Source organism: Oncorhynchus nerka, linkage group LG2 (genome assembly GCF_034236695.1).
Source record: "Oncorhynchus nerka isolate Pitt River linkage group LG2, Oner_Uvic_2.0, whole genome shotgun sequence".
Classification (NCBI taxonomy): Eukaryota; Metazoa; Chordata; class Actinopteri; order Salmoniformes; family Salmonidae; genus Oncorhynchus; species Oncorhynchus nerka.
The window spans coordinates 84,300,301-84,326,279 of NC_088397.1; the positions used below are offsets into that span (position 1 = coordinate 84,300,301).

Genomic DNA, 25,979 nt, shown 5'->3' on the forward strand with positions numbered 1-25,979 from the left:
TTAAGATTGAACTGAATAAATCAACGATTCATTCGGTTTTGTCTACATAGATCTGTGAGTTCCCAGCTCTTTTATAGTGGCCTCTTCTGGAATACTGCTCAATCGCATGGAACGTTCCTACATACATTAATTTGAAAATCTATATTTAAATTTTAGAAGGGCCTTTATTCATCGTTCAGGCTTAATTGAGGGAATGAAAGACCATCCCTACATTCTTGACGTACTTTTCACAGGCTGTATTTATGTATTTGGGTTCCCCTGCTCTGCTGATATCGATCATGATACCTTATGTCGGAAACTCCCGAAATGTCCGATTTGCTGAAGAGTCGGATCCAGAGTTTCCACTTGTGATGTACCGGAATAAATCAATTGGAAGCTCAACGTAAATATTTTACATTAATTTTAAAATGGAGGGCTCGAGTTTCCGACAAGACAGGAACGCGGCATTACTTGTCAAGGGTAGCTCGTTTGCTACTAGGGAAAATGCACATGAATGCCCTTGTAATTACAACTAGGAAACTCGGATATAATCTCATGGACAACGATCTTTCCCACATGCTGGCCGCGATTTCGGAATTGTGTTCGCTCGGAACACGTGAACGATCCAAGACATTCCTCCGATCAATCCGACATGTGAACGCGGCAGCCATTAGAGAGATGCTGTAGCGCACGTCAACCTTTACAAGTGTATTTCTATAGTCTGAAAAAGCTATTCAGAATAATTAGACAACTAATAAAATAATTTCACTCTAGTTTCCACGTTATTTCCACCCTCTAAACCGATAGGTTGAATGCTAAAGAATGTTATTGGGAAGTTGGATTCCTGTACAGAGAAGAACCATTGCTTCGTGGGGAGAGTTCAGAGCTGAAATGTGGCAGGGAAGATCTTGCAACATCAGTAGTTTTAATCATATTAATAAACAAATCATTGCGGTTGGGGTAGAAATGTCATTTACAAAAAAATGAAAGTATAATAGATTCAAATAAAAAAATTACTTCACTTGGTCAGAAGTAATTTAATGGGCTCCTTGGTTTTAAAACAGGAACAAATTGTTGTGTAACACTGAAAGGTATCAAAGTGCTAACAAAATAAAAAATGGATGCAGCCATGGTGTTTTGCATGGTCTCTTTAACGCAGAGGAGAAAAAAAATGTTTTCAGCATAACTGTTACATGCATGTCATGTCAGTTCCATTTAAATAATAAGACCATTCCATATTTAGTAAGACTTCAGAGCCACTTTCGGTCCCAAATGGCATCACATGCTCACAAACTACGATTCATTTTTGCTTAAGTAATGAACAATGAGTTGTTTTAACAGAAACATATCATAGGCATCTGGTTGTCCAATGCTTAAATCTGTAAGGGCAAGAATGTATACTTTTTTTATGCAGTTAACTGCTACTCCAGCTTAGATATTTATACTTATTAGGTAGAAGTCATAGCTAGACATCTTTTAGACTACATCGTAGAGAAAGATAACACATTTACCCTCAAAGCCGTTTTAAAAATTACAACATTTCACTTGTGTAAACCATTAATAAATCAGCTTGAGTACCTGTGCAAGCATCAAGCACAGCAGCTTATTTGAACCCATACAATGAGTTCCTCACACTTAGTTTTACGCCAAACCCCCAAGTCCAGGAATTCTAACTCAGAGCAAGCAGAGTCGACCTTATCCTTTTTTGCAAGAACAGAAAATGGAGGAAAAAAACAAATATAAAAAAAAACTCCAACAGTGATTGTGCGAAATGTTGATGGCATGCCACCGATTATATATGGCCTGGACGGATGCACATAAAAGCAATGGACGGCCATTTGACGTCAGTCAGTATGTAGTGTTACCATTTCTAAGGGGCAGGGTCTTTGGGGGAGAATGTCGCATACATACGTGTATACATATACACATTAATTTACACACCGACGCAATGGTAAAGGTGTCAGTAAAGCTCTCCTTACTGATAAGCAGTAACTTTCAAAGGAAGATCCTACATCTAAAAATAATTATTACATTAATATATTTTGCTGCTTGAATTACAATAACAGTATTTAACAAACACCAAAACACTAGGTTCTATCCTTGATTTTTTTCCTTCTTTCAATACACCAAATCATATTTTAAAAATTGGGAGTCAGAATTATGGGATGCCATGAACTTCCAGCTTCATAAAAATTGGATACCATTCTCTCATACAGTAATGGCCATCCCTCTTAAATAGCTTAACTGTTCAAACTGGCTTCAACATTGTCGGTGTGAGTAACCAGTCCCTTCCTCTCGACATGAGCAACTCTATACACACCTCTTCTCCAGTCAGTGGCTCGGACAGGGAACAGAAAAAAAATGGCTGAATGTTCATCTTGGTGGTTGGGTCATGTCTGGTTGTTTTACTCTTTTTTTCATTTTTTTTGTTACATTGTTGCGCTTGCATGCTGAGACCCTTCTGCTGTTAGGGGGATGCTGCCCTCTGCTGGTTGCCACAGTGGCATTGCACAGCCCTGCACCTCCACAGCTGGTTTAGTCCCTCAGAGCAGCTTCAGACTTCCAGTGACATTGTTCACCATCTCCTCCTCCCCAACGATGGCCAGGACAGTGCGTGAGCCGGCTTCCACCTGCCAAAAATCCAGAGGTCATAGAATTTAGATTAGCATCCTTGTGCGTGGGGTGGGGGTAGGAATTAGGTTGCACTCGCAAAAAAAAGGTGGGTGGGAAACCAGGGAAGACTAGGCATGACATTTATTGAAATAACTCAGTAATTTGCTATTAAATCCAGAAACTCCCAAGTGATTGCTTATATTGAAACTAGTTAAGTGGAGTTTCCCCTTTCTCCTTGTAGTGCTGTAATTAAAACTAGGGAAGCACAATATATCGGTATCAGCCGATATTAGCTAAAAATGTAAATATCGGTCGATGTCTAGTTTAACGCTCCGATGTGCAAAACCATTATCAACGCTGACGTGCATACATATAGAATGTAGGTACATGACGCAATGAAATGTTGCGCTATACATGCAACACACCATTCTTAAACGAGCCCACAATGTCTGCTGTGTGGATCGAGCAGTCATTTGAAACAGTAAAAAAAAATGTCTCTGCAATAAAACTTAAAGGCCAAACCCATTAAAGCCAAGATAATGGCATTCATTGCCCTTGACAATCAACCGTTCTCTGTCGTGTGTGATGTCTTTCGCCGAATGGTTAAGCAACCGTACACAACCAAGTGCGCTATTTTTCAGATGTTGCCCTACCGGAGTTACACAGTAATAGCGTCACTGCTATTAGCTTCACGACATGCATACTATGGAACGCCGTTTGGGTCTTTGCTAGTCAAAAAAGATACAGTAGCAAAGCTGTACAAAGCTGTACAAAAAAGTCTGTAAACAAGCAAACAGCGTTGGTAATGAAGCATAATTTGGTCGACCGCAACTTCGAACGTACCTAGCTAGCACCAATACAACCAGCCTGAGAACAATGAACAGTAGAACCTGCAGTCATTTACATTATTCTTAGCAATTATTTAGGAATCCTTGTGAGTAAGTATTAGCTAGGTTGCCACTTGAAATTGAACTTAATGAAAAGCAATAGCTAGCCAGCTACTTTACCCTGTTGCCCAAAACTATAAGCAGCCAGCTAGCTTCATCTGGCTAGCGAGGCTTGACCACACCGGGTTTTGTGTTGTGAAGCTAGCCACAATAAGGATTAGCCACAATAGTGGATTTTTCAAAATAAAAGTATGTCATTGACAGTAATGTAAATAGTAGAATTATGCCATACTTGTATTTTGAAGGCTAACCGCAAAGTCCACTATTGTGGCTAATCCTTATTGTGGATAGCTTCACATAGACGGTTCGACCACCACTAATCAAATAAGAACGGTCTTATAAAATAGGGTTATTTTAAATGACACCTAGCTATATAGTTAGCTAGCTAATTATTAGCTTCAGGACATACACACTATGGATAGTTAGCTAGCTAACTATATAGCTACTGAAACAGATTATCGTTTTGTTGATTTTGGGGAAGAACATTGTTTGCATCCATGAGCTAGCTATTTTTTAAATGACAGCACTGTAGGTGCGCGAGACAACTTGACCAGCATCATGGCATATGTATCGATGAATCGTTGTGACATGAAATACGAGTGAGTGTAATCAATGTGTAATAACTACATAAACTGTATGAACCCGTTAAATTATTATGTGATGTGCAGTCATATTCAGGTCCTGACATCAGCAAGGGCATTGAAGATGAAACGTGGCTGGGTCTTTCAGCATGACAATGATCCCAAACACACCGCCCGGGCAACGAAGGAGTGGCTTCGTAAGAAGCATTTCAAGGTCATGGAGTGGCCTAGCCAGTCTCCAGAGCTCAACCCCATAGAAAATCTTTGGAGGGAGTTGAAAGTCCGTGTTGCCCAGCAACAGCCCCAAAACATCACTGCTCTAGAGGAGATCTGCATGGAGGAATGGGCCAAAATACCAGCAACAGTGTGTGAAAACCTTGTGAAGACTTACAGAAAACGTTTGACCTCTCATTGCCAACAAAGGGTATATAACAAAGTTTTGAGATAAACTTTTGTTATTGTCCAAATACTTATTTTCCACCATAATTTGTAAATAAATTCATTAAAAATCTTACAATGGGATCCTACAAAATTTCAGGATTTTTTCCCTCATTTTGTCTGTCATAGTTGAAGTGTAACTATGATGAAAATTACAGGCCTCATCTTTTTAAGTGGGAGAACTTGCACAATTGGTGGCTGACTAAATACTTTTTTGCCCCACTGTACAAGACCTTAACCAACAATGCAGTTAAGAAAATAGAGTTGAGAAAATACTTAATTTAGAATAAAATAATCACTTTGAGTTTCTGGATTTTGGGTCAACGTCTTTAATTGATGCAGATGATTTTATTTAACGCTGGAAGTGTATTTTTCCCCTTGTGATCTACAGAACATTCTGAACATAAATCTCTGTTGTAATGTCGGTCATTCTTTTCTCAACCTCATTGTACAATTTGCAAGTTATGTACCCGTCTGATCCTGCCTTACAAAACAATACATTCTGGTTATAAAAAGACAAGCATTCTTGTAGTCTTCAACTATCAAAGGATAACTTCTGTGGTAGTGTAAAACCACCTTAACTAATCATTATGTATCAACACATTATCAGAGGCACTGCAACCTGTTTGAAAAAGTCAATGTTTGCCAAGGTTGGCATATGTCAACAAATGCAAGCTACGTGCGGACATCTATCAACCGGCAGTTGACCTATTCAGTGTTTATGTACAGCTTGTAAAATATGTAATGGGGTGCCCTTCATAGAGTATTGACCATTTTTAATTGGCTGTTACAATCTTTGTCAACAAGTTGTTTCCTTTTTTTGTGAATCTTTGTGAACGCATCCGCCCCTCTCAAGTGTCATTTAACAGTTTCAATTTGCAATGGTTTTGTATCAAAGTGTGAACCGCTTACCTACCTAAATCCCAGTCGTCATTAAGGCATGTTAAACTAGGCGAACACGGCCCGCCCTGCCAAATCGTTCTCTTCAAATAATGCCTTCTGAACAACAGGCAACCACAGCATTGTCAACAGTGTAGTCTATGGCATTGGCAGCCCTACTGATAGTCAAACTCAATACTAATAATGGCTGTGCGTGTCTCCGTAAGCAGGTGCTACAGAGTTATGTGGAACCGGAATGGTGGTGTGTGCACCTGTGCTGCTGTGGAACCATCATTGTGGCACATGTACCTGTAAGCAGGTGCAGCAGTGTAGCCGCGATGGAGGCGCATGTCTCACCTGGGTGCGTCCGGCATCCTGGACCAGGTATGTGGGCAGGCTAAGGCTCATGGCCAGGGCCTGCAGCTCCAAAAGGTGGGCCATGTTGGTCCCCTGCACCACCACCTTCTTCGCCCTGCACACCACACAAACACACATGTAGATATCCTTCTGTGCATACTGTAGAACAGCCAGATGGTGCTATTGCCATTACCAGACATCATTATGGTGTTTTAAAGGTGTCTGGCTGTCTTAATCTGATCAAATTTGATCAGCAATATGACGTCTCAAATAATGTCCTAATGATGAAGTGGTCCGGTCCTTACCCGCCATGGTCCCACTTCCAGGCCATCTCCCTCCAGCTGTTCTTTTCCTGCAGGGCCTGGTAGAGCCCCACAGCTGCGTGGCCCACCTGCGCAGCCAGCTATACAACAAACACGTTCAGTTAGAAGAAATTAAACAAAAACTTTTTTTTAGCAATATGGGCAAACTGGGATTTTTTTGTGCATCTGGTTCACAAACTACACCAAAACAAGCATACTAGCTCGACAAAACACCACATTCCAACCGTTTTTCTTAAAGCTCAGACACACCGGGGCCTCCCGAGTGGCGCAGCGGTCTAAGGCGCTGCTAGAGGCGTCACCACAGACCCGGCTTTGATCCCGGGCTGTGATTGGGAGTCCCATAGATGGGTGCAAAATTGACCTAGTGTCGTTCGGCTTAGGGGAGGGTTTGGCCGGGCTTTACTTGGCTCATCGCACTCTAGCAACTCCTTGTGGCGGGCCGGGCGCCTGCAGGCAGACCTCGGTCGTCAGTTGAACAGTGTTTCCTCCTACACATTGGTGCGGCTTGCTTCCAGGTTAAGTGTGCAGGTGTTAAGAAGTGTAATTTGGCGGGTAATGTTTCGGAGGACGCATGACTCGACCTTTGCCTCCCGATCCCGTTGAGGAGTTGCAAAGACCTTAAAGTCGTCAGCGACTTAACTACCTAGCAATTTTAACTAGCAAGATGACAACAAAAAACATTTAATTCACTCCATAATCCCATACCACCAGTGCCAGCCCATTGCCAAATGTTTAGATTGCTAGCACAACATAGCTAGTGTACTGCACGAACAGGCAGCTGTTTCATGGAAACTAGCTAATCAATTGTGATTTAATGATGTCAATACTAGCTACAGTGGTTAACTAGCTTGGATGAAGTATTTAGTGTTGTGTGCAATGCATCTGTGCACTTAACTAGCTACCATTCCCATAGACTACATTGCATATGAAGTATGATTGGCTCATCCATGTATTTAAGGCAAAAATGCCCTCTTTTTCCTTTTTGTTGTCACTAGTTGCCTACCCCACGTCGGGGATTGTGCTCTCGGATTGGCTCAAAGTCAAGTTGTTGGCCGCTGACGAGCATTGCGAAGTAGAAGCGCTAAGTTCGTCGCTACTAGGTCAGCGCGCAGCAGGTACCGCTTTTGTTCGAGCAAGAGAATGAACGGCCTCCCACTGTGATAAGTAGCTATCTGCAGTCAGACGGTGTTTCATGCTTTACACGGACCTTTCCCACACCCATGGCCAGGTCCATGTTCACCACAAACACCATCTTGAACATGAGGTCGTCGTCTCCTTCCTCCTGAGGGGACGAGAGAAAGCGAGAACGAGAGACATTCAGGGTGGGCTCAGACGCGATACAGGAGAGGTAATGTACCAACTTGTACCTGTGCAAACTAAGGCTAGCTTATGGGCACCTCATTCTCCAGCTTGTTAAAGTAGTACATGGCAGCCTCCTCAGCAGACACGTTTCGGGTGTGCAAGAGTGCCTGTGGAGGGGTAGACATGGAAAATATAAAAAAATAAGGACTTTGAATAGATCTGTATTAGGTGGATTAGCAAAGTCAATCATAAGTACAGTACTCCAGTAGTACTCTAGTACTACAGTACTAGTCATTATGAATGCATTAGTAAGTAGAGAGGGATATTTCATTAGCGAACAGAGATGATCAAAGAGGAAATTTGCACAATATAGTGCAGATCATCTCTCAGGAAATATAAGAGAACCTGTATGCAGTAATTAACCCACTTGCTTGGCAGCCTCCTCAGGGATGTCCAGCTCTCGCAGCTGCTGCAGGTACACAGGGTTGACCTCCTGAGAGCCAGAACCTGGGCCCGTCTGCTGCTGCTGCTGCTCGGAGGGCTCCATAGTTAGCTGGAGCAGGACCACGTTGGATTAAAGTCAGTTTAATATGTTGCGGCATTAAAATAAATATGTACAGTACACCGTAGCATATTTCTTCAACAGTTATGTTGTGTAGAAACAAGTAGCTGGGTCTTTCAGTGCACCATGAATTATGGTAGAATAGCTACTATTATGAGAACACGCTAGCAATCTAAATACACTCAACACAAATATAAAACACAGCATGTGAAGTGTTAATCCTATGTTTCATAAGCTGAAATAAAATATCCCAGAAATGTTCCATGCGCACAAAAAACGTCTAAATGTTTTTGCACAAATGTGTTTACAGGCATGCTGACTGCAGGAATGTCCACCAGCGCTGTTGCCAGAGAATGTTATGTTAATTTCTCTACCATAAGCTGCCTCAAACGTTATTTTAGAGAATTTGGCAGTACGTCCAACCGTCCTCACAACCGCAGACCACGTGTAACCACGCCAGCCCAGGACCTCCACATCCGGCTTCTTTACCTGCAGGATCATCTGAAACCAGCCACCTGAGGAGACTGTGGGTTTGCACAACCAAAACCAAATAATTTCTGCACAAACTGTCAGAAACAGTCTCAGGGAAGCTCATCTGCGTGCTTATCATCCTCACCAGGGTCTTGAACTGACTTCAGTGGACAAATGCTCACCTTCGATGGCCACTAGCTCTTCATGGGTGAAACCCAGTTTCAACTGTACTGGCAGATAGCAGAAAGTGTGTATGGCGTTGTGTGGGAGAGCAGTTTGCTGATGTCAATGTTGTGAACAGAGTGCCTCATGGTGGCGGTGGGGTTACGATATAGGATTGCATTGTATCGATGGCAATTTGAATGCACAGAGATACCGTGGCGGCCATTCATCCTCCACCATGATAAATGCACAGCCCCATGTGGCATGGCCTGCATACTGCCCAGACATGTTCTCCTTTGAGCAAGTTTGGGATGCTCTGGATCAACGTGTATGACAGCGTGTTCCAGTTCCCGCCAATATCCAGCAACTTCACACAGCCATTGAAGAGCAGTGGGACAACATTCCACAGGCCACAATCAACAGCCTGATCAACTCCATGCGAAAGAGATGTGTTGCGCTGCTTGAGGCAAATAGTCACACCAGATACCGACAGATTCTGAACCACGCCCCTACTTTCTTTGAAAGGTATCTATTCCCAGTTATGTGAAATCCATAGATTAGGGCATAATATATTTATTTAAATTGACAGATTTCCTTATATGAACTGTAAATCTGTTAAATTGTTGCCTATTGGTTTGTTTTTGTTCAGTAAGGATCTAACTAGTAGACTGGCATTGAGGGCAGCCATTGACAACTACTTAGGCATTGACACACCTCGAAGCTAGTTAGCCAAGTACTCTTACTAGTAGTGAACTGATATTCTAGTTAGCTGCCTAAATCATTATGTTGATATCCCAATTACAGTGATACCCTAATTATATACATAACCGTTAGATATCTGGCTATCTGTAGGCCTGTTTGGTGGGTAACGTCAGGTAAGTTACGTTAGGTAGTTAGTCAATTACCGAGACAGAGTAGCTAAATGGCTAAGGTTAGCGTGAGCTAATCTCATATCACAACGGAACAAACTCTCAAAGTGGCAACTCGATTGTGGGATGACAGCTAGTTAGTTACTTATTTAACGATGACCACAAGACGGTAGCTAGCTTGTTATTTAATGTCAAATAGAAAACAAACCATAGCTAACATAGCCAAGCTAAATTAACTAGCAGACATTCAAAAATATTATTGAACAGCACGTTAGCTAACAGCTGGTTGCATTTGCTATCGTGTAACATATTTTGTTTGCTAGCTATGTATTATTTGATTTCCCTGCAAGCTCTTAACGTGGCTAACTAGGCAATTTAACTCGTTTACTGTAAAGATTGCGCCAGCCACTCCTACCTGCGTTGCGTAGCTAGCTTGTCAGCTACAATCCTTTGAATTAGTGGAATGGGAGTGCTTGCTTGCAAACCAATATCCACTCTCGCCTTTCACTGCGATGAAGCCAGGTTGTTGACTGCAGATGACTTGTTCATTAAAAGATGGGCGTGTTGTGGTTTCAAGTCTTTACACCATTTTGGGCAAGGTTCGCTTTTTTTTTCGTTGTACGGTACCGGATTGCGTCAGTATTAAAGTCCTCCTCACATCCGGTTCTACAAAAATTATGGATCGTGTGAAACAAGAGCATCAATTATTTCCTCCGTCAGAAATGTCTAAACGTTTCGTAACGAAACATCGTTGAAGGAGTTTCCCATGCATGTTGCTTTGGAGCATGTAGACTGCCCTCATTGATTTATGTTGCATATGGTGTGTGAAGAAATTAGGTTGATTATTTCTGTTTCATGACTAAGTGAAAGGACACTGCTTTTTCAGATTATACTTTTTTTTGTAACAGGAAAATAGTTAGGATTACCTAAAATAAAATAAAAATCAGTTATAGTCAAGTCTTCCATTCCACATTTCCTCGCACTGGTCTGAAAACAATATGGTGAATGTCTACCGATGTGCTCTCATATACTGCTCCAAGTATTTAATGTCATTGTAGATAAAGAAGAAACAAGTAATAGAATAATTCCCTTCACTTTAAATCTACCCCCATATGAGACAGATGTAGACAAAGACCATATGATTTTACAAATACTTTATTACCTCACCATATGTAGGAATTTACACTCTTATTAAACAGCAGGTAAAGTCGCTACAAGTTACATTATTCAATCATTATGTACAACTATATTAACAGACAAAATAAAAATCAACCTTAAAGTGCTCCTTGCAGAGCCTGCTCTACATAGCTAAATTTATACAGCCTAACAATAGTTTTCCTTCAAATGACCACCACCTGCTCTCTTCACCATTATTAGGCTTCATACATAATACTAGTCTACATTGAAAGCATATGACAATACAAATTGTCCATTGAAAAATAGTGTGATGTTAACCAATAAGCTACTATGACTCGTTTATGCTGTGCAATCTAGGGACAATGGCGGTGAACAGGAAAATGCAGCAAACTGGAGAACCCACACAATAGCATGCAACGCAAAAACTACATACACTTTAATCTCTTCAAAATTATTATCAAAATAGGACAAAACTGATCATTTGATTGGGTTTTACAGTTAAATGACCAATCTGCTGACTCATTGTCAGCCTCTTATTGGTGTCTACTCACTAGAAAGCCAACAGTGCACCCGCATATAAAGATATAGCCTACCACATGGGTAGTGTTAAATGTCTTCATCCATAAGTCTAACATCAGTTATGTGTCGTTAACATACATGCAACACCTCCAATTCGTGTGATAACGTTCTTGGTACACAGCTTTACCAAAATATTTAATCACAACTTCAAACCATCAAGCTCTGTGGGATAGAATGATTAGTCTAGGTTTCTGTCCCAAATGGCACCCTATTTCCTACATAAGGCTCTAATCAAAAGTAGTGCACTATATATAGGGACTAGGGTGCCATTTGGGATACGCATATATAGGGACTAGGGTGCCATTTGGGATATGCATACTGTTAGAAAATGACGCTATAGTCTAATAGAGAATGCAGAGATGAGCAAATTATGAATAACACAACCCATGGGTAAATCATAAGAAAACGAGTTTCGGTAAAGTACAGAAATGGCAATGTAGTTATAATTCTAATACTTAATCAAACGTTGCAAAATGTGACTAGGTCAAAGTATCTTCTGTGAAACCTTATACATTTACATTTAAGTCATTTAGCAGACGCTCTTATCCAGAGCGACTTACATATAGACAGTTAAAACAGCAGTGTTAGAGAACAAGTTCAACAAACGTAGGAGCTGTCGCCATCTTGTGTTCAATAGAATAACTGCAATACACATATCAACGGCGCAGATGCCAATTGTCAGATAAATAAGCTACCTCACAACAGCAGACCATGAGAACATGATTCAATAGACTTTTCTTGTTTTAAAAAAAAAGTTATGTTAAAAATGTACAACAAGGAAAGCTGTATGAATATACACCATAAAATACGGTGGGACACATGTTTGAAATATATACAATTCTACAGTTGAGATTTGTTTGTTTAATCTATGATCTAGTGTCCCTCCAGTGACTGTTACCCTTTAAAAACATCAAAACATTCACACGGTCACCTATTTCCAGTACCTTTTGAAAAGACTGCTTCTTTGCTTTCAGTATCATTCTTTCTTTAGTCCTGCAGAGCGCGAGCTGGAGCCTCTTTCCAAGAGCTGTTCATTTCAACTCCGACATTAACATCTTCCTCCCATTCAATACCATAAAGAGGAACACAGATTTGTATAGACTCGGGAGCTACCTGAAAAAGCGGAATGGCAATAATTACACATTTAAAAAAACATTAAAAAAGAAGAGTCGTCTCAAGAGTGTCATGATTGAGTGAACTCTGTGTGTGTGTGTGTGTGTGCGCGTATGTGGCATTTGTCCACTACTCCGAAAGATACTACGGGTACTTATGATTTGGACGGATATGGAACAAAGCTACTGTTTTGACATAAAGAGAGTCAGAGGGAGAGAGCAATCTGGTTTAACCTAGCAGACAAACCACGAAACACAAGAAAAAGCTTCAGGGTTAAAGAAATAAGAGGATAACTTGAGTTTTCAGGTGAGTAAAAGGAGGTAGAGAGTGCCGATAACTTATAAGACTCAAGCCCCTAGGAAAGGTACTGTATGCAACTGCATTGTTGACAATGTAATATCTAGAGAATGTTTATTAAATGCTAATAAAACTTTTCACACCACATTTCATGTGGAAAGGGATGTTGCGTCTTGAATGAGGGGGGAAACCAGCATGGTCCCTTCCAACTCTCACTCACACTTGCTCTCCATCTAGCTACAACCAGCATTTTGATAGACATAAGTCTTCCTTTCATTCATTCATATGAGACTTCAGCACGTTTCCATTGACACATCAGGTAACGTCCGGATCTCCCAAGCCACTTATTCTAGTTCCACAGAGAGTTCTACAAGAGAGGCAGATGCCACAATGTGGTCCAACTCAGGGCTGAAGGGTGAACGGATGGGACATACAAACAAAGGCTCCTCGTCTGTTTGTGTGTCTCCCTTTATCTTTCCCTCCTGTCTTGTCCACAGTGGAGAGTATACCACCACCTCTAGAGAGTTTCACGTGTTCAGCAGCCCAATACACCACATCCCCTTTTCAACCCCCTGGGTGACTGTTGTGTGTGAACAACAGTCACTCATTGCTCCTTAATGTGGAAAAGGGGTGGGGTGTTTGGGGTCCTTACCCCTAGAACCATACTTCCCCTCTTCTGACAGTAGGGGGATTTTGTGTTGATCTGTCTATTGGTCCGGTCTGTCCATCCTCCTAACCCACCCCCTCTGAGTTTCCCTCCCCCACTCCTGTGGGTCTCTTAATGTGGTCCCCTCTGCCGACGTGGTCTTGGTCAGTGGTTTCACTGTCACAAGTCAGTGACTTTGTTCTCTACGGCTGCAGCGATCTGCTGGAGCCGGTAGCCCAGCTGCATCTTTTGGGCCGTGCTGTCCTCTTCTAGGGCCCCGATGATCTGAGAGAGAGCAAGGAAGGGATGGAGAGGGATGAAGAGAGAGTGAGAGAGTTAGATGGAGGGAGAGACGGAGATGGAGTGAGTGAGAGGGGGTGGAGTGAAAGACAGATGTAAGGTAAACCAAAAGACACAGCTCTGATGTGTCATTCCATCCAACCACACAAGAGATAATAAAAACTCACCTGGTCATAGTACTTGTTGATGTACTTGTACAACTCGTGCAGGGCAACAAGGTAATTCAAATCGCCTGAGTAATTCTGGAAAAAAACAAAAACATTTAGACTTTAAGTCACTACAAATAAATAATACGCACACACTTAAATGTGCTAATAGAGTTTCTATTAAAGCTGGTTCTATTAACAAAAGGATATATTTAAAGTGTTCTAGGCATACATTGCTTTAAAGTATAGGCCCACTCTGATCACTAGATCAGCTATATTCACAGTAATAGGGGTGACAGTAATTTTAAAAAACATTTGAAAATGAGATACAAACTGCAATATGTAACTTTTTGGGCGACCCAGCCAAATTCACATTGAAATGTGAGTTATAGATCTGTCACACTCATTGAAAGCAAGTCTAAGAAGCTGTATATCTGTTCTAAGTGCGCTATTTCTATGCTTCCCATTCTTCCATTTAATTTTTTCAAACAGCTGGTTATGGAAAAGATATTTCACAGCTGTATAGATGGTACAATGAGTATTTCCACTATACTTGCTTGTTTTGTGAAATAAACTTAAATTAGGCAAACTATTGGAATATTAGCAACGAGGAAATGGCAAAGCGATTTCTGCATAGTGCACCTTAAACAATAGGACAAAGTACCAGGGGATGAAACCAAAATTATTTTCCAATTGTGTTGTTCTGAACAGAACCATTATTTATTTTGTTACGTTCCACTGTTCCGACCTGCAAAATAAAGTTCTGAACTGGTTTAAACCCCACAAAAAGTAAGTTTATATAGTTCCTTTGTGTTCCTTTTTAAACCTCTGAAATAGTCACAAAAAAACAACATTTATCCCGATATTAAATTACTTCAATCTTCAGTGAGGATAGAGCAGCTTGCTCCTTGACTTATTCCACATTTTGTTACAGCCTAAATTCAAAATGAATTAAATAGTTTTTTTTCCACCCATCTTCACACAATAATAACCCATCATGAAAACGTGAAAACATGTTTTTAGACATTTTTCTAAATTGATTGAAAATGAAGTACAGAAATCTAATTTGCATAACTATTCATACCCCTTTGCTATGACACTCCAAATTGAGCTCAGGTGTATCCAATTTCCTTTGATCATCCTTGAGATGTCTTACAACTTGATTGGAGTTCACCTGTGGCCAATTCAATTGTTTGGACATGATTTAGATAGAAACACATCTGTCTACTTAAGGTCCCACAGCTGACAGTGCATGTCAGAGCAGAAACTATACCACGAAGTCCAAGGATCTGTAGATCTCAGAGATATTATTGTGATGAGGCATATATCTGAGGAAGGGTATAAAACAATTTCTAGAGTGTTGAAAGTTTCTGAGAGCATAGTGGTCTCCATCATTGGGAAATATAAAAAAATATGAAACTACCCACTCTGCTGTCTGATCAAACTGAGCAACCGGGCAAGAAGGACCTTGGTCAGGGAGAACACAACGACCACTCTGACAGAACTACAGAGTTCCTTGGCTGAGCTGGGAGAACCTGCCTGAAGGACTATAGTCTCTACAGCACTTCACCAATCTGGGCTTTATGGGAGAGCGGCCAGACGGAAGACACTCCTGAGAAAAAGGCACATGGTTCTTTGCCAGGAGTTTGCAAAAAGGCACATGAAAGACTCAGATCATAAGGCACACGATTCTGTGGTCTGATGAGACAAAAATTGAACTCTGGCCTGAATGCAAAGACTTATGTCTGGAGAAAACCAGGCACAGCTCATCACCTGTCTAACACCATCCCTACCGTGAAGTATGATGTTTGCAGCATCATGCTATGAGGTTGGTTTTCAGCGGCAGGGACTGGGAGACTGGTAAGGATAGAGGAAACAATGAATGGAGCCAAATACAGGCAAATCCTTGATGAGAACCTGCTTCAGAGTGCAAAGACCTTACACTGGGGCGAAGATTTACATTCCAACAGGACAATGACCAAGCATACAGCCAAAGGAATGGTGGAATGGCTTCAGAACAAGAATGTGAAAGTCCTTGAGTGGCCCAGCCAAAGCCCATTGAAAATCTGTGGAAAGACTTGAAGATTGCTGTTCACTGCCGCTCCCCATCTAATTTAAGAGCTTGAGAAAAATTGCAAGGAAGAATAGGAGAAAATCCCCAAATCCAGATGTGCGAAACTGATACAGACATACCCAAGACAACTCAAATCTGTAATCGCCGCCAAAGTTGCTTTTATAAAATGTATCGAGTCAGGAGTGTAAATTCTAAAAACATGTTTTCATTGTGTGTAGATTGGGGAGAAAAAATATATATTGAATGTCATTGAACTTCCGAGAGTTGGCTTAACGTTGGACCAAGCTTGTGTGTGCAGAGTGGCACCAGAATTAAAAACGTCTTACCTTTTTGTAGTTAATTCAATGTTAAACGTGATAAATATAGTATCCTTAACCAGCATTGAAAAAGTTAATCCATTCTTCTCTAATTAAAAATCTCAATTTCTGAATCACACTTGTAAAGTCAATAGACTTCAGAAACCTACGCTTCAGAGGGGCAGGTAGTCTACACACACTGGCAACGATTTTTAGCTGGCAGGAAGAAACTCGAATACGTTTCTGAGTGACATAGTGAGGCGCTTTGTTGCGGGACTGAAAAAAAGTGCCCGGAAGGTAAAAGAACGTTATTAACCAGTTCAAATGCTTTTAAAATAACGGTTCTGTTCCAGAACAGTACAGATCACTTTAGTTCCCTGAACTTGATCCAACCCCTGCAAATAACCAATTAAAAGAATAGCAAACTCAAATGTAATTTGTTTTTTTTGATTCATCAAAAACTGTTGCAAAAAATGTCAAGTTTAAGGTAGAGCACTTTTAGTAGAGTGCAAAAACTGTGACAATGATGCGTTTGCCAAAAATCGCTTGAGTGAACAGTGTTTTACTGAATTAATAAACTGAAGTAAAAGACCAACCCTGGATAGTTCTGCTAGTGCGGAGTTCATCTCCTGGTCACTGGCAGAGATGGTCTGTCTGATGTCAGCGTAGTACCTTTCCACCATCTGCTTGTACCGGGGGATATCTCTGGCATAAAGCAGTTTGTTTATTGGTGAATCCTAGAGACAGAGAGATAGAGAGACAGAACGTGAGAGAGATTACCAGATATAAAGAACCACTTCCACCTTCCACAGTTTCCCGTGGCCCAGTCAACTCCTCCCCAGAGGGGTTGGGTTAAATGTGGATGACACATTTCAGTTAAATGCATTCAGTTGTACAACTGAATAGGTATCCCCATTCCTTTCCCTCCTCTCGCTCACCCTGCCCAGTTTATGCTCTGAGGTGGTGCAGGAGTCCATGAAGGTCTGGGAGATGACCGTTAGCACGGCGTCCACGTGGTCCGAGGGCTGGACGTCAAAGATAAACTGGGGGTTCTTTACAATGTTGATCCAGAACCTCAGGGGCAAACTGGACGGAGGGAATGAGGGAGGGAAAGGGACTTACATGTATGGATAAGAACTGTTATGTTCATATGTTACGTATATCATCCAACCACATTATAACGTAAACACACATACACGTATGCAAGGACACAGATGTGGATGGTCTCATTAGTCAGTGTGTGCGTGAGTGTGTACCTGTTGGTCTTCTAGATGTGGAAGGAATCAGGATGTATGTGTGTGCGCGTGAATGTGTCCATGTACATGCGTGTGTTTGTCTGCGTGTTTGCTTGTACACACTCGTGAGTGTGTGTGTGCTTCTGCCTAGGTGTGTATGTTTGTACCTGTTGGTCTTCCAGATGTGGATGGTCTCAGGGTCGGTGATGGCGTGGTGCTGCGCCTGGTCGTCCAGCAGGTCAAAGAAGTACTTGACGGCCAGCGGAACGGGACGACTGGTGGACAGGATCACCGTGAACAGGTCGTCCACAAACTTCTGCAGAGTGCCCTGTGGAGGGAGGGAGAAGGTTAGGGGTTTTGCTCAGTTTTGAAAGTCAATGTGGGAGTGTATATGTGTAGTAATAATTCCTTATAATTTGAGGGGTGATTATGTTTGTCCTGTTACACACTTGTGGAAATATGTTCCCCAATTCCCCGAGACACCCGGAGGGAGTGGGGTCACAGCCAGGGTCACCATTGTCCAGCGCCTCTGGAGAAATTGGGGTCAAGTGCCTTGCTCAGGGCACATCTACAGATGTTTCACCTTGTCGGCTCTGGGATTCAAACCAGTGAACTATCAGTTACTGTCCCAAAGGTCTAACCTCCAGGCTACCTGCCGTGTGTGTGTGTCTACAGTATCTGCCTGCCGTGTGTGTGTGTGTCTACAGTATCTACCTGCCGTGTGTGTGTGTGTGTCTACAGTATCTACCTGCCGTGTGTCTACAGTATCTACCTGCCGTGTGTCTACAGTATCTACCTGCCGTGTGTCTACAGTATCTACCTGCCGTGTGTCTACAGTATCTACCTGCCGTGTGTCTACAGTATCTACCTGCCGTGTGTCTACAGTATCTACCTGCCGTGTGTGTGTGTGTGTCTACAGTATCTACCTGCCGTGTGTGTGTGTGTGTCTACAGTATCTACCTGCCATGTGTGTGTGTGTGTCTACAGTATCTACCTGCCATGTGTGTGTGTGTCTACAGTATCTACCTGCCGTGTGTCTACAGTATCTACCTGCCGTGTGTGTGTGTGTGTGTCTACAGTATCTACCTGCCGTGTGTGTGTGTGTGTGTGTCTACAGTATCTACCTGCCGTGTGTGTGTGTGTGTGTGTCTACAGTATCTACCTGCCGTGTGTGTGTGTGTGTGTGTCTACAGTATCTACCTGCCGTGTGTGTGTGTGTGTGTCTACAGTATCTACCTGCCGTGTGTGTGTGTGTGTGTGTCTACAGTATCTACCTGCCGTGTGTGTGTGTGTCTACAGTATCTACCTGCCGTGTGTGTGTGTGTGCCATGTGTGTGTGTGTGTCTACAGTATCTACCTGCCGTGTGTGTGTGTGTGTATCACCTGCCGTGTGTGTGTGTGTCTACAGTATCTACCTGCCATGTGTGTGTGTGTCTACAGTATCTACCTGCCATGTGTGTGTGTGTGTGTCGTGTGTCTACAGTATCTACCTGCCGTGTGTGTGTGTGTGTCTACAGTATGTGTGTGTGTACTACCTGCCATGTGTGTGTGTGTGTCTACAGTATCTACCTGCCATGTGTGTGTGTGTGTCTACAGTATCTAGTATCCTGCTGCCGTGTGTGTGTGTGTGTCTACAGTATCTACCTGCCGTGTGTGTGTGTCTACAGTATCTACCTGCCATGTGTGTGTGTGTCTACAGTGTGTGTGTGTGTGTCTACAGTATCTACCTGCCATGTGTGTGTGTGTCTACAGTATCTACCTGCCATGTGTGTGTGTGTGTCTACAGTATCTACCTGCCATGTGTGTGTGTGTCTACAGTATCTACCTGCCATGTGTGTGTGTGTCTACAGTATCTACCTGCCATGTGTGTGTGTGTGTCTACAGTATCTACCTGCCGTGTGTGTGTGTGTGTGTCTACAGTATCTACCTGCCGTGTGTGTGTGTGTCTACAGTATCTACCTGCCATGTATCTACCTGCCATGTGTGTGTGTGTGTCTACAGTATCTACCTGCCATGTGTGTGTGTGTGTGTCTACAGTGTGTGTGTCTACCTGCCATGTGTGTGTGTGTCTACAGTATCTACCTGCCATGTGTGTGTGTGTCTACAGTATCTACCTGCCATGTGTGTGTGTGTCTATCTACCTGCCGTGTGTGTGTGTGTACAGTATCTACCTGCCATGTGTGTGTGTGTCTACAGTATCTACCTGCCATGTGTGTGTGTGTCTACAGTATCTACCTGCCATGTGTGTGTGTGTCTACAGTATCTACCTGCCATGTGTGTGTGTGTCTACAGTATCTACCTGCCATGTGTGTGTGTGTCTACAGTATCTACCTGCCATGTGTGTGTGTGTCTACAGTATCTACCTGCCATGTGTGTGTGTGTCTGCCATGTGTGTGTGTGTCACAGTATCTACCTGCCATGTGTGTGTGTGTCTACAGTATCTACCTGCCATGTGTGTGTGTGTCTACAGTATCTACCTGCCATGTGTGTGTGTGTCTACAGTATCTACCTGCTGTGTGTCTATTTGCCGTGTGTCTACAGTATCTACCTGCCGTGTGTCTATAGTATCTACCTGCCGTGTGTCTACAGTATCTGCCAGGCGTGTGTGGGTGATATGTGAGTGCGCGTACATGCAATGTGTGTGTCTGTGTGGGTCCAGTATCTACCTTCATGGAGAGCAGACGTGTGAGGTAGATCTCTGGTATTGCCTTGGCCCTCTCCCTCACGCTGCCGCGGCGGTGCTTGGGTAGCTCAGGCTCTTCACCGGCCTTGACCAGGTGCCACAGCCTCACCCCGCCCTCGTCTGCATCCTCCAGCATGGGCGTCTCTGAACGGGGGAGGAGGACAGAAGAAAGGAGAAGGGTTGAGAAAGAGAGTTAGCAAGAAAGGGCCATTTAAAATGTTATATTATTTTACATATTTCACAAAAGTTAACATTTGAGTCAACGTTTCAGCCTAGTGGCCTTTCTCAAGATGAGATGCATCCATACTTATTCTACAAAAGTGGAAATAAAATGCAAGTGCAACTCACTTTCACCTGCCACGTAGTCGTGGTTGTCGTGATGAATGTGTTTGCTGTGGCGCGGGACCAAAGCCACTGTCGCGCCATCTGCAACCTGAACCACAACCACAACAGTGTTAGACATCTCTCATGAATATGATATAGATGCACTATGAAGGCTTTGTGAATGCTTATGAAGGGTTAATGAAGTGTAATACCATTAAAGGCTTAGAAACATGAATTTGACAAAATCTTAAGACCACTACGGAGTGTTATAAACTCTTTATAAAGCTTTATGACTGTTTGATTTGGGTGCAGACCTTGTAGTGTTGGAGTGTGTTGAGGCGTTTCCAATTGCCCTGGACAATAGACGTCAGGTCTTCATCAGACAGGATCAGATGACCTGCTACACCAGACCTCCACTCTGAAACACACACAGTATGTTAGACAGGACTATACACAGAATGAAAACACACACAGTATGTAGACAGGCCTATACACAGAATGAAAAACACACACAGTATGTAGACAGGCCTATACACAGAATGAAACACATACAGTATGTAGACAGGCCTATACACAGAATGAAACACATACAGTATGTTAGACAGGACCATACACAGAATGAAACACATACAGTATGTTAGACAGGACTATACACAGAATGAAAACACACACAGTATGTAGACAGGCCTATACACAGAATGAAACACATACAGTATGTTAGACAGGACTATACACATAATGTAGACACACACAGTATGTAGACAGGCCTATACACAGAATGAAACACATACAGTATGTTAGACAGGACTATACACAGAATGTAGACACACACAGTATGTAGACAGGCCTATACACAGAATGAAAACACACACAGTATGTTAAACAGGACTATACACAGAATGAAACACACACAGTATGTAGACAGGCCTATACACAGAATGAAACACATACAGTATGTTAGACAGGACTATACACAGAATGAAGACACACACAGTATGTAGACAGGCCTATACACAGAATGTAGACACACACAGTATGTAGACAGGACTATACACAGAATGAAGACACACACAGTATGTAGACAGGCCTATACACAGAATGTAGACACACACAGTAGGTAGACAGGCCTATACACAGAATGAAACACATACAGTATGTTAGACAGGACTATACACAGAATGAAACACACACAGTATGTAGACAGGCCTATACCCAGAATGAAACACATACAGTATGTTAGACAGGACTATACACAGAATGAAACACACACAGTATGTAGACAGGCCTATACACAGAATGTAGACACACACAGTAGGTAGACAGGCCTATACACAGAATGAAGACACACACAGTATGTTAGACAGGACTATACACAGAATGAAACACATACAGTATGTTAGACAGGACTATACACAGAATGAAGACACACACAGTATGTAGCCAGGACTATACACAGAATGAAACACACACAGTATGTAGACAGGCCTATACACAGAATGTAGACACACACAGTATGTAGCCAGGACTATACACAGAATGAAGACACACACAGTATGTAGACAGGGCTATACACAGAATGAAAAAGAACACTATTATAATACACTATACATCACTTTAGTCTCAGTCACTACCAAATAACATTGATCAGATCCAGTGAGTGAGGAGGGGAAAGGTATGTGTGAAAGTGTGTGTGTGAGCGTCTGTATGCACATCTTCCCAGTGGTGGGACCAAGTTACTATTATTCAAGTCACAAGGTTCGAGTCTCAAGTCGAGTCCCAAGTAGAACGGGTCAAGACTGGAGTCAAACCCAAGTCTCATATTCTAACAGCAAGTCAACCCAAGTCTCGTATTCTAACAGCAAGTCAAACCCAAGTCTCGTATTCTAACAGCAAGTCAAACCCAAGTCTCGTATTCTAACAGCAAGTCAAACCCAAGTCTCGTATTCTAACAGCAAGTCAAACCCAAGTCTCGTATTCTAACAGCAAGTCAAACCCAAGTCTCGTATTCTAACAGCAAGTCAAACCCAAGTCTCGTATTCTAACAGCAAGTCAAACCCAAGTCTCGTATTCTAACAGCAAGTCAAACCCAAGTCTCGTATTCTAACAGCAAGTCAAACCCAAGTCTCGTATTCTAACAACCAGTCAAACCCAAGTCTCGTATTCTAACAACCAGTCAAACCCAAGTCTCGTATTCTAACAGCAAGTCAAACCCAAGTCTCGTATTCTAACAACAAGTCAAACCCAAGTCTCGTATTCTAACAACAAGTCAAACCCAAGTCTCGTATTCTAACAACAAGTCAAACCCAAGTCTCGTATTCTAACAGCAAGTCAAACCCAAGTCTCGTATTCTAACAGCAAGTCAAACCCAAGTCTCGTATTCTAACAGCAAGTCAAACCCAAGTCTCGTATTCTAACAGCAAGTCAAACCCAAGTCTCGTATTCTAACAGCAAGTCAAACCCAAGTCTCGTATTCTAACAACAAGTCAAACCCAAGTCTCGTATTCTAACAACAAGTCAAACCCAAGTCTCGTATTCTAACAGCAAGTCAAACCCAAGTCTCGTATTCTAACAGCAAGTCAAACCCAAGTCTCGTATTCTAACAACAAGTCAAACCCAAGTCTCGTATTCTAACAACAAGTCAAACCCAAGTCTCGTATTCTAACAACAAGTCAAACCCAAGTCTCGTATTCTAACAGCAAGTCAAACCCAAGTCTCGTATTCTAACAAAGTCCAGTCAAATGACAAGTTTTCAAGTCTCAAGTCAAGTAAAAAACTAAATCCATACATGCAATGACTTGTTCAACTCCAAATCTTTGTCTATTTATTGAGGACAGACAGCCCTTTTCATTATTTTGTCTTCTCTAATTGTAAAATATGAACCTTGTAACTGATGGCAAGGCAGGTTTATTTACAGGTCTTGATCCAATGGTGAATGTGCCATGTCATACCAAATATACACGGGAAATAGCCCAAAAGAAATATCCTTGGTATCAGGCTCATTAACCGGTCCTATCTGAACAGACACAGGTAGTGGGCAAGACTGTACAGCCTCCCCTTGTGAAACCACATGGAATCTGTCTAACAGGAGCTCAAACAGGTAGACCTGCATAATAACATTATTATTAGAATGTTAGAAACACTAGGCCCCCAGGATCATAGGATTACGCAACTGGCAAAAACAACCAATAAACAGGTTCTACAATGTAAAAGGCAATTTCCACATTGATACAGTCAGCTAAATCAGACAATTATTTTTAATTATATTTCTTTGAGCAAGCATCATTTTCTCTTATTCTGACTCCAAAGATATCTACTATGTGTACTGAGGCCCGTGCGCTCCTATTACACACAACCAAACTGACAGAGACACACGGAACTCCGACAGAACACTGGAAATATCAACAAATGAAACCATATATTTCATTAAATAAACAGAACTTCTACCTCATGAGTCTTGCGAACGTTCATGTGTACTATAAACATCGTGCCCACTCAGAGCAGCGTAAGAAATGGTTGGCTAAATTTAAATGTACCAACATGAAACAAACATGTCTACGTGATGCAATAAAAGGTACGGGGATGGAATGATGAAACGCTAGCAATTACTTTAGTATTACATGGAAAATAGATTTACCACACAGGGCTGTGCAAAGCAAAGACAACATTTCAACAAGAGAACAAACTCACGCTCCACTGGTGGGAGTTTGGAGAGCATCTTCCCACAGTAGGCGTATAATTCATCTTATCAAAAACTTCCAAATGCTAGCTTAAGTTAATTCTACATTTCAAGTAATTATTACATACAAAACCACTTTTGCCAGCAGCATACCACCCTGCATACCACTGCTGGCTTGCTTCTGAAGCTAAGCAGGCTTGGTCCTGGTCAGTTCCTGGATGGGAGACCAGATGCTGCTGGAAGGGGTGTTGGAGGGCCAGTAGGAGGCACTCTTTTCTCTTGTCTAAAAAATATCCCAATGCCCCAGGCCAGTGATTGGGGACACTGCCCTGTGTAGGGTGCCGTCTTTCTGATGGGGTGTCCTGACTCTCTGCGGTCATTAAAGATCCCATGGCACTTATCGTAAGAGTAGGGGTGTTAACCCCGGTGTCCTGGCTAAATTCCCAATCTGGCCCTCAAACCATCACGGTCACCTAATAATTCCCAGTTTACAATTGGCTCATTCATCCCCCTCTCCCCTGTAACTATTCCCCAGGTCGTTGCTGCAAATGAGAATGTGTATTCAGTCAACTTACCTGGTAAAATAACGGATAAATACAAATGAAGGCCTATGCGAGTAATTGTTGCTCCATTGCTGGTGAGCTTGCAAAGTAAACAGTTAATATTATTGATCGCCAAACAATGTTTGGAGCTGCAAATGTATTTATTATGGCAATCCTCTCTCCCTACAATTTGACGTTTGAGCTTTACCCGATCCAATAGCTGTACAGCAAATCAGCAATCTGTTTGCTAGCTCACCCGACCTGTGTTGAGTGACAGTTTGCTGGTCCAATCAGAGTACCGAATGTGCGTTTCACTAACCTATCTGTTGCAACTTGCATGTTTTTTGTGTGTGTGTTTTCTTTTTTACAAGGGCGTTGCTGTGGCTCCAATCTCTGGCTGTGTGTAGAGTAATCCATGTAGACTCTGTGCCACAAAATGAGTAACAAAACGTTACAAAACCTGGTCAGATAATTTCAAGTCATCAGTCTCAAGTCAGTACAGGGTCTTGAGGCTTCAAGTCCAAGTCAAGTCATTTTATTTTCTATCAAGTCGAGTCATCAAAAAAGAACAGGGCTCCGGGCAGCCGAGCGGAAATGGAGGAAAACTCGCCTCCCTGCGGACCTGGCATCCTTTCACTCCCTCCTCTCTACATTTTCCTCTTCTGTCTCTGCTGCTAAAGCCACTTTCTACCACTCTAAATTCCAAGCATCTGCCTCTAACCCTAGGAAGCTCTTTGCCACCTTCTCCTCCCTCCTGAATCCCCCCCCCCCCCCCCCCTCCTCCCTCTCTGCAGATGACTTCGTCAACCATTTTGAAAAGAAGGTCGACGACATCCGATCCTCGTTTGCTAAGTCAAACGACACCGCTGGTTCTGCTCACACTGCCCTACCCTGTGCTCTGACCTCTTTCTCCCCTCTCTCCAGATGAAATCTTGCGTATTGTGACAGCCGGCCGCCCAACAACCTGCCCGCTTGACCCTATCCCCTCCTCTCTTCTCCAGACCATTTCCGGAGACCTTCTCCCTTACCTCACCTCGCTCATCAACTCATCCCTGACCGCTGGCTTACGTCCCTTCCGTCTTCAAGAGAGCGAGAGTTGCACCCCTTCTGAAAAAACCTACACTCGATCCCTCCGATGTCAACAACTACAGACCAGTATCCCTTCTTTCTTTTCTCTCCAAAACTCTTGAACGTGCCGTCCTTGGCCAGCTCTCCCACTATCTCTCTCAGAATGACCTTCTTGATCCAAATCAGTCAGGTTTCAAGACTAGTCATTCAACTGAGACTGCTCTTCTCTGTATCACGGAGGCGCTCCGCTCCGCACTGCTAAAGCTAACTCTCCTCTGCTCTCATCCTTCTAGACCTATCGGCTGCCTTCGATACTGTGAACCATCAGATCCTCCTCTCCACCCTCTCCGAGTTGGGCATCTCCGGCGCGGCCCACGCTT

The 25,979-nt window shown here is 42.6% G+C and overlaps 2 protein-coding genes across 3 annotated transcripts in view; both read right to left on the bottom strand.

Annotated features, from left to right (window-relative positions):
- Positions 1–853: 853 nt before the first annotated feature.
- Positions 854–10,140, bottom strand: LOC115143779 (probable peptidyl-tRNA hydrolase 2). Its single transcript, XM_029684260.2, has 7 exons — positions 9,899–10,140; positions 7,847–7,972; positions 7,515–7,586; positions 7,325–7,399; positions 6,100–6,197; positions 5,795–5,909; positions 854–2,609 (listed from the first exon to the last, which is right to left on the bottom strand). Exons 2-7 carry the CDS (start codon positions 7,964–7,966, stop codon positions 2,523–2,525), a joined length of 567 nt encoding a protein of 188 aa, XP_029540120.1. The 5' UTR covers positions 7,967–7,972; positions 9,899–10,140; the 3' UTR covers positions 854–2,522.
- A 482-nt stretch (positions 10,141–10,622) lies between these two features.
- LOC115143837 (plexin-B1-like) overlaps positions 10,623–25,979 on the bottom strand; it is a 170,072-nt gene continuing 154,715 nt past the window's right edge. Inside the window, exons 30-38 of one of the 2 annotated variants that reach the window (XR_010459700.1) lie at positions 20,628–20,731; positions 20,338–20,422; positions 19,973–20,133; positions 17,474–17,634; positions 17,010–17,157; positions 16,668–16,808; positions 13,723–13,797; positions 13,262–13,540; positions 10,623–12,312 (exon numbers count right to left, since the gene is read on the bottom strand). Coding sequence is in view for 1 of the 2 variants with exons in the window: in XM_065003961.1 (XP_064860033.1) it covers positions 13,436–13,540; positions 13,723–13,797; positions 16,668–16,808; positions 17,010–17,157; positions 17,474–17,634; positions 19,973–20,133; positions 20,338–20,422; positions 20,628–20,731 (980 nt within the window). In the remaining variant the exon portion in view is untranslated. Of the gene's footprint in view, positions 13,541–13,722; positions 13,798–16,667; positions 16,809–17,009; positions 17,158–17,473; positions 17,635–19,972; positions 20,134–20,337; positions 20,423–20,627; positions 20,732–25,979 lie in introns of both variants that reach the window. The other variant, XM_065003961.1, reaches the window with a different exon arrangement.

What these genes read in the sequence shown, in the direction of transcription:
- LOC115143779 (XM_029684260.2), bottom strand. Translation starts at nt 7,966, where the DNA reads ATGGAGCCCTCCGAGCAGCAGCAGCAGCAGACGGGCCCAGGTTCTGGC. An exon ending in TTAACAAGCTGGAGAATGAG is followed by an intron (nt 7,400 to 7,514) that starts GTGCCCATAAGC and finishes TCGTCCCCTCAG; the next exon opens with GAGGAAGGAGACGACGACCT. An exon ending in AGGATGCCGGACGCACCCAG is followed by an intron (nt 2,610 to 5,794) that starts GTGAGACATGCG and finishes GATTTTTGGCAG; the next exon opens with GTGGAAGCCGGCTCACGCAC.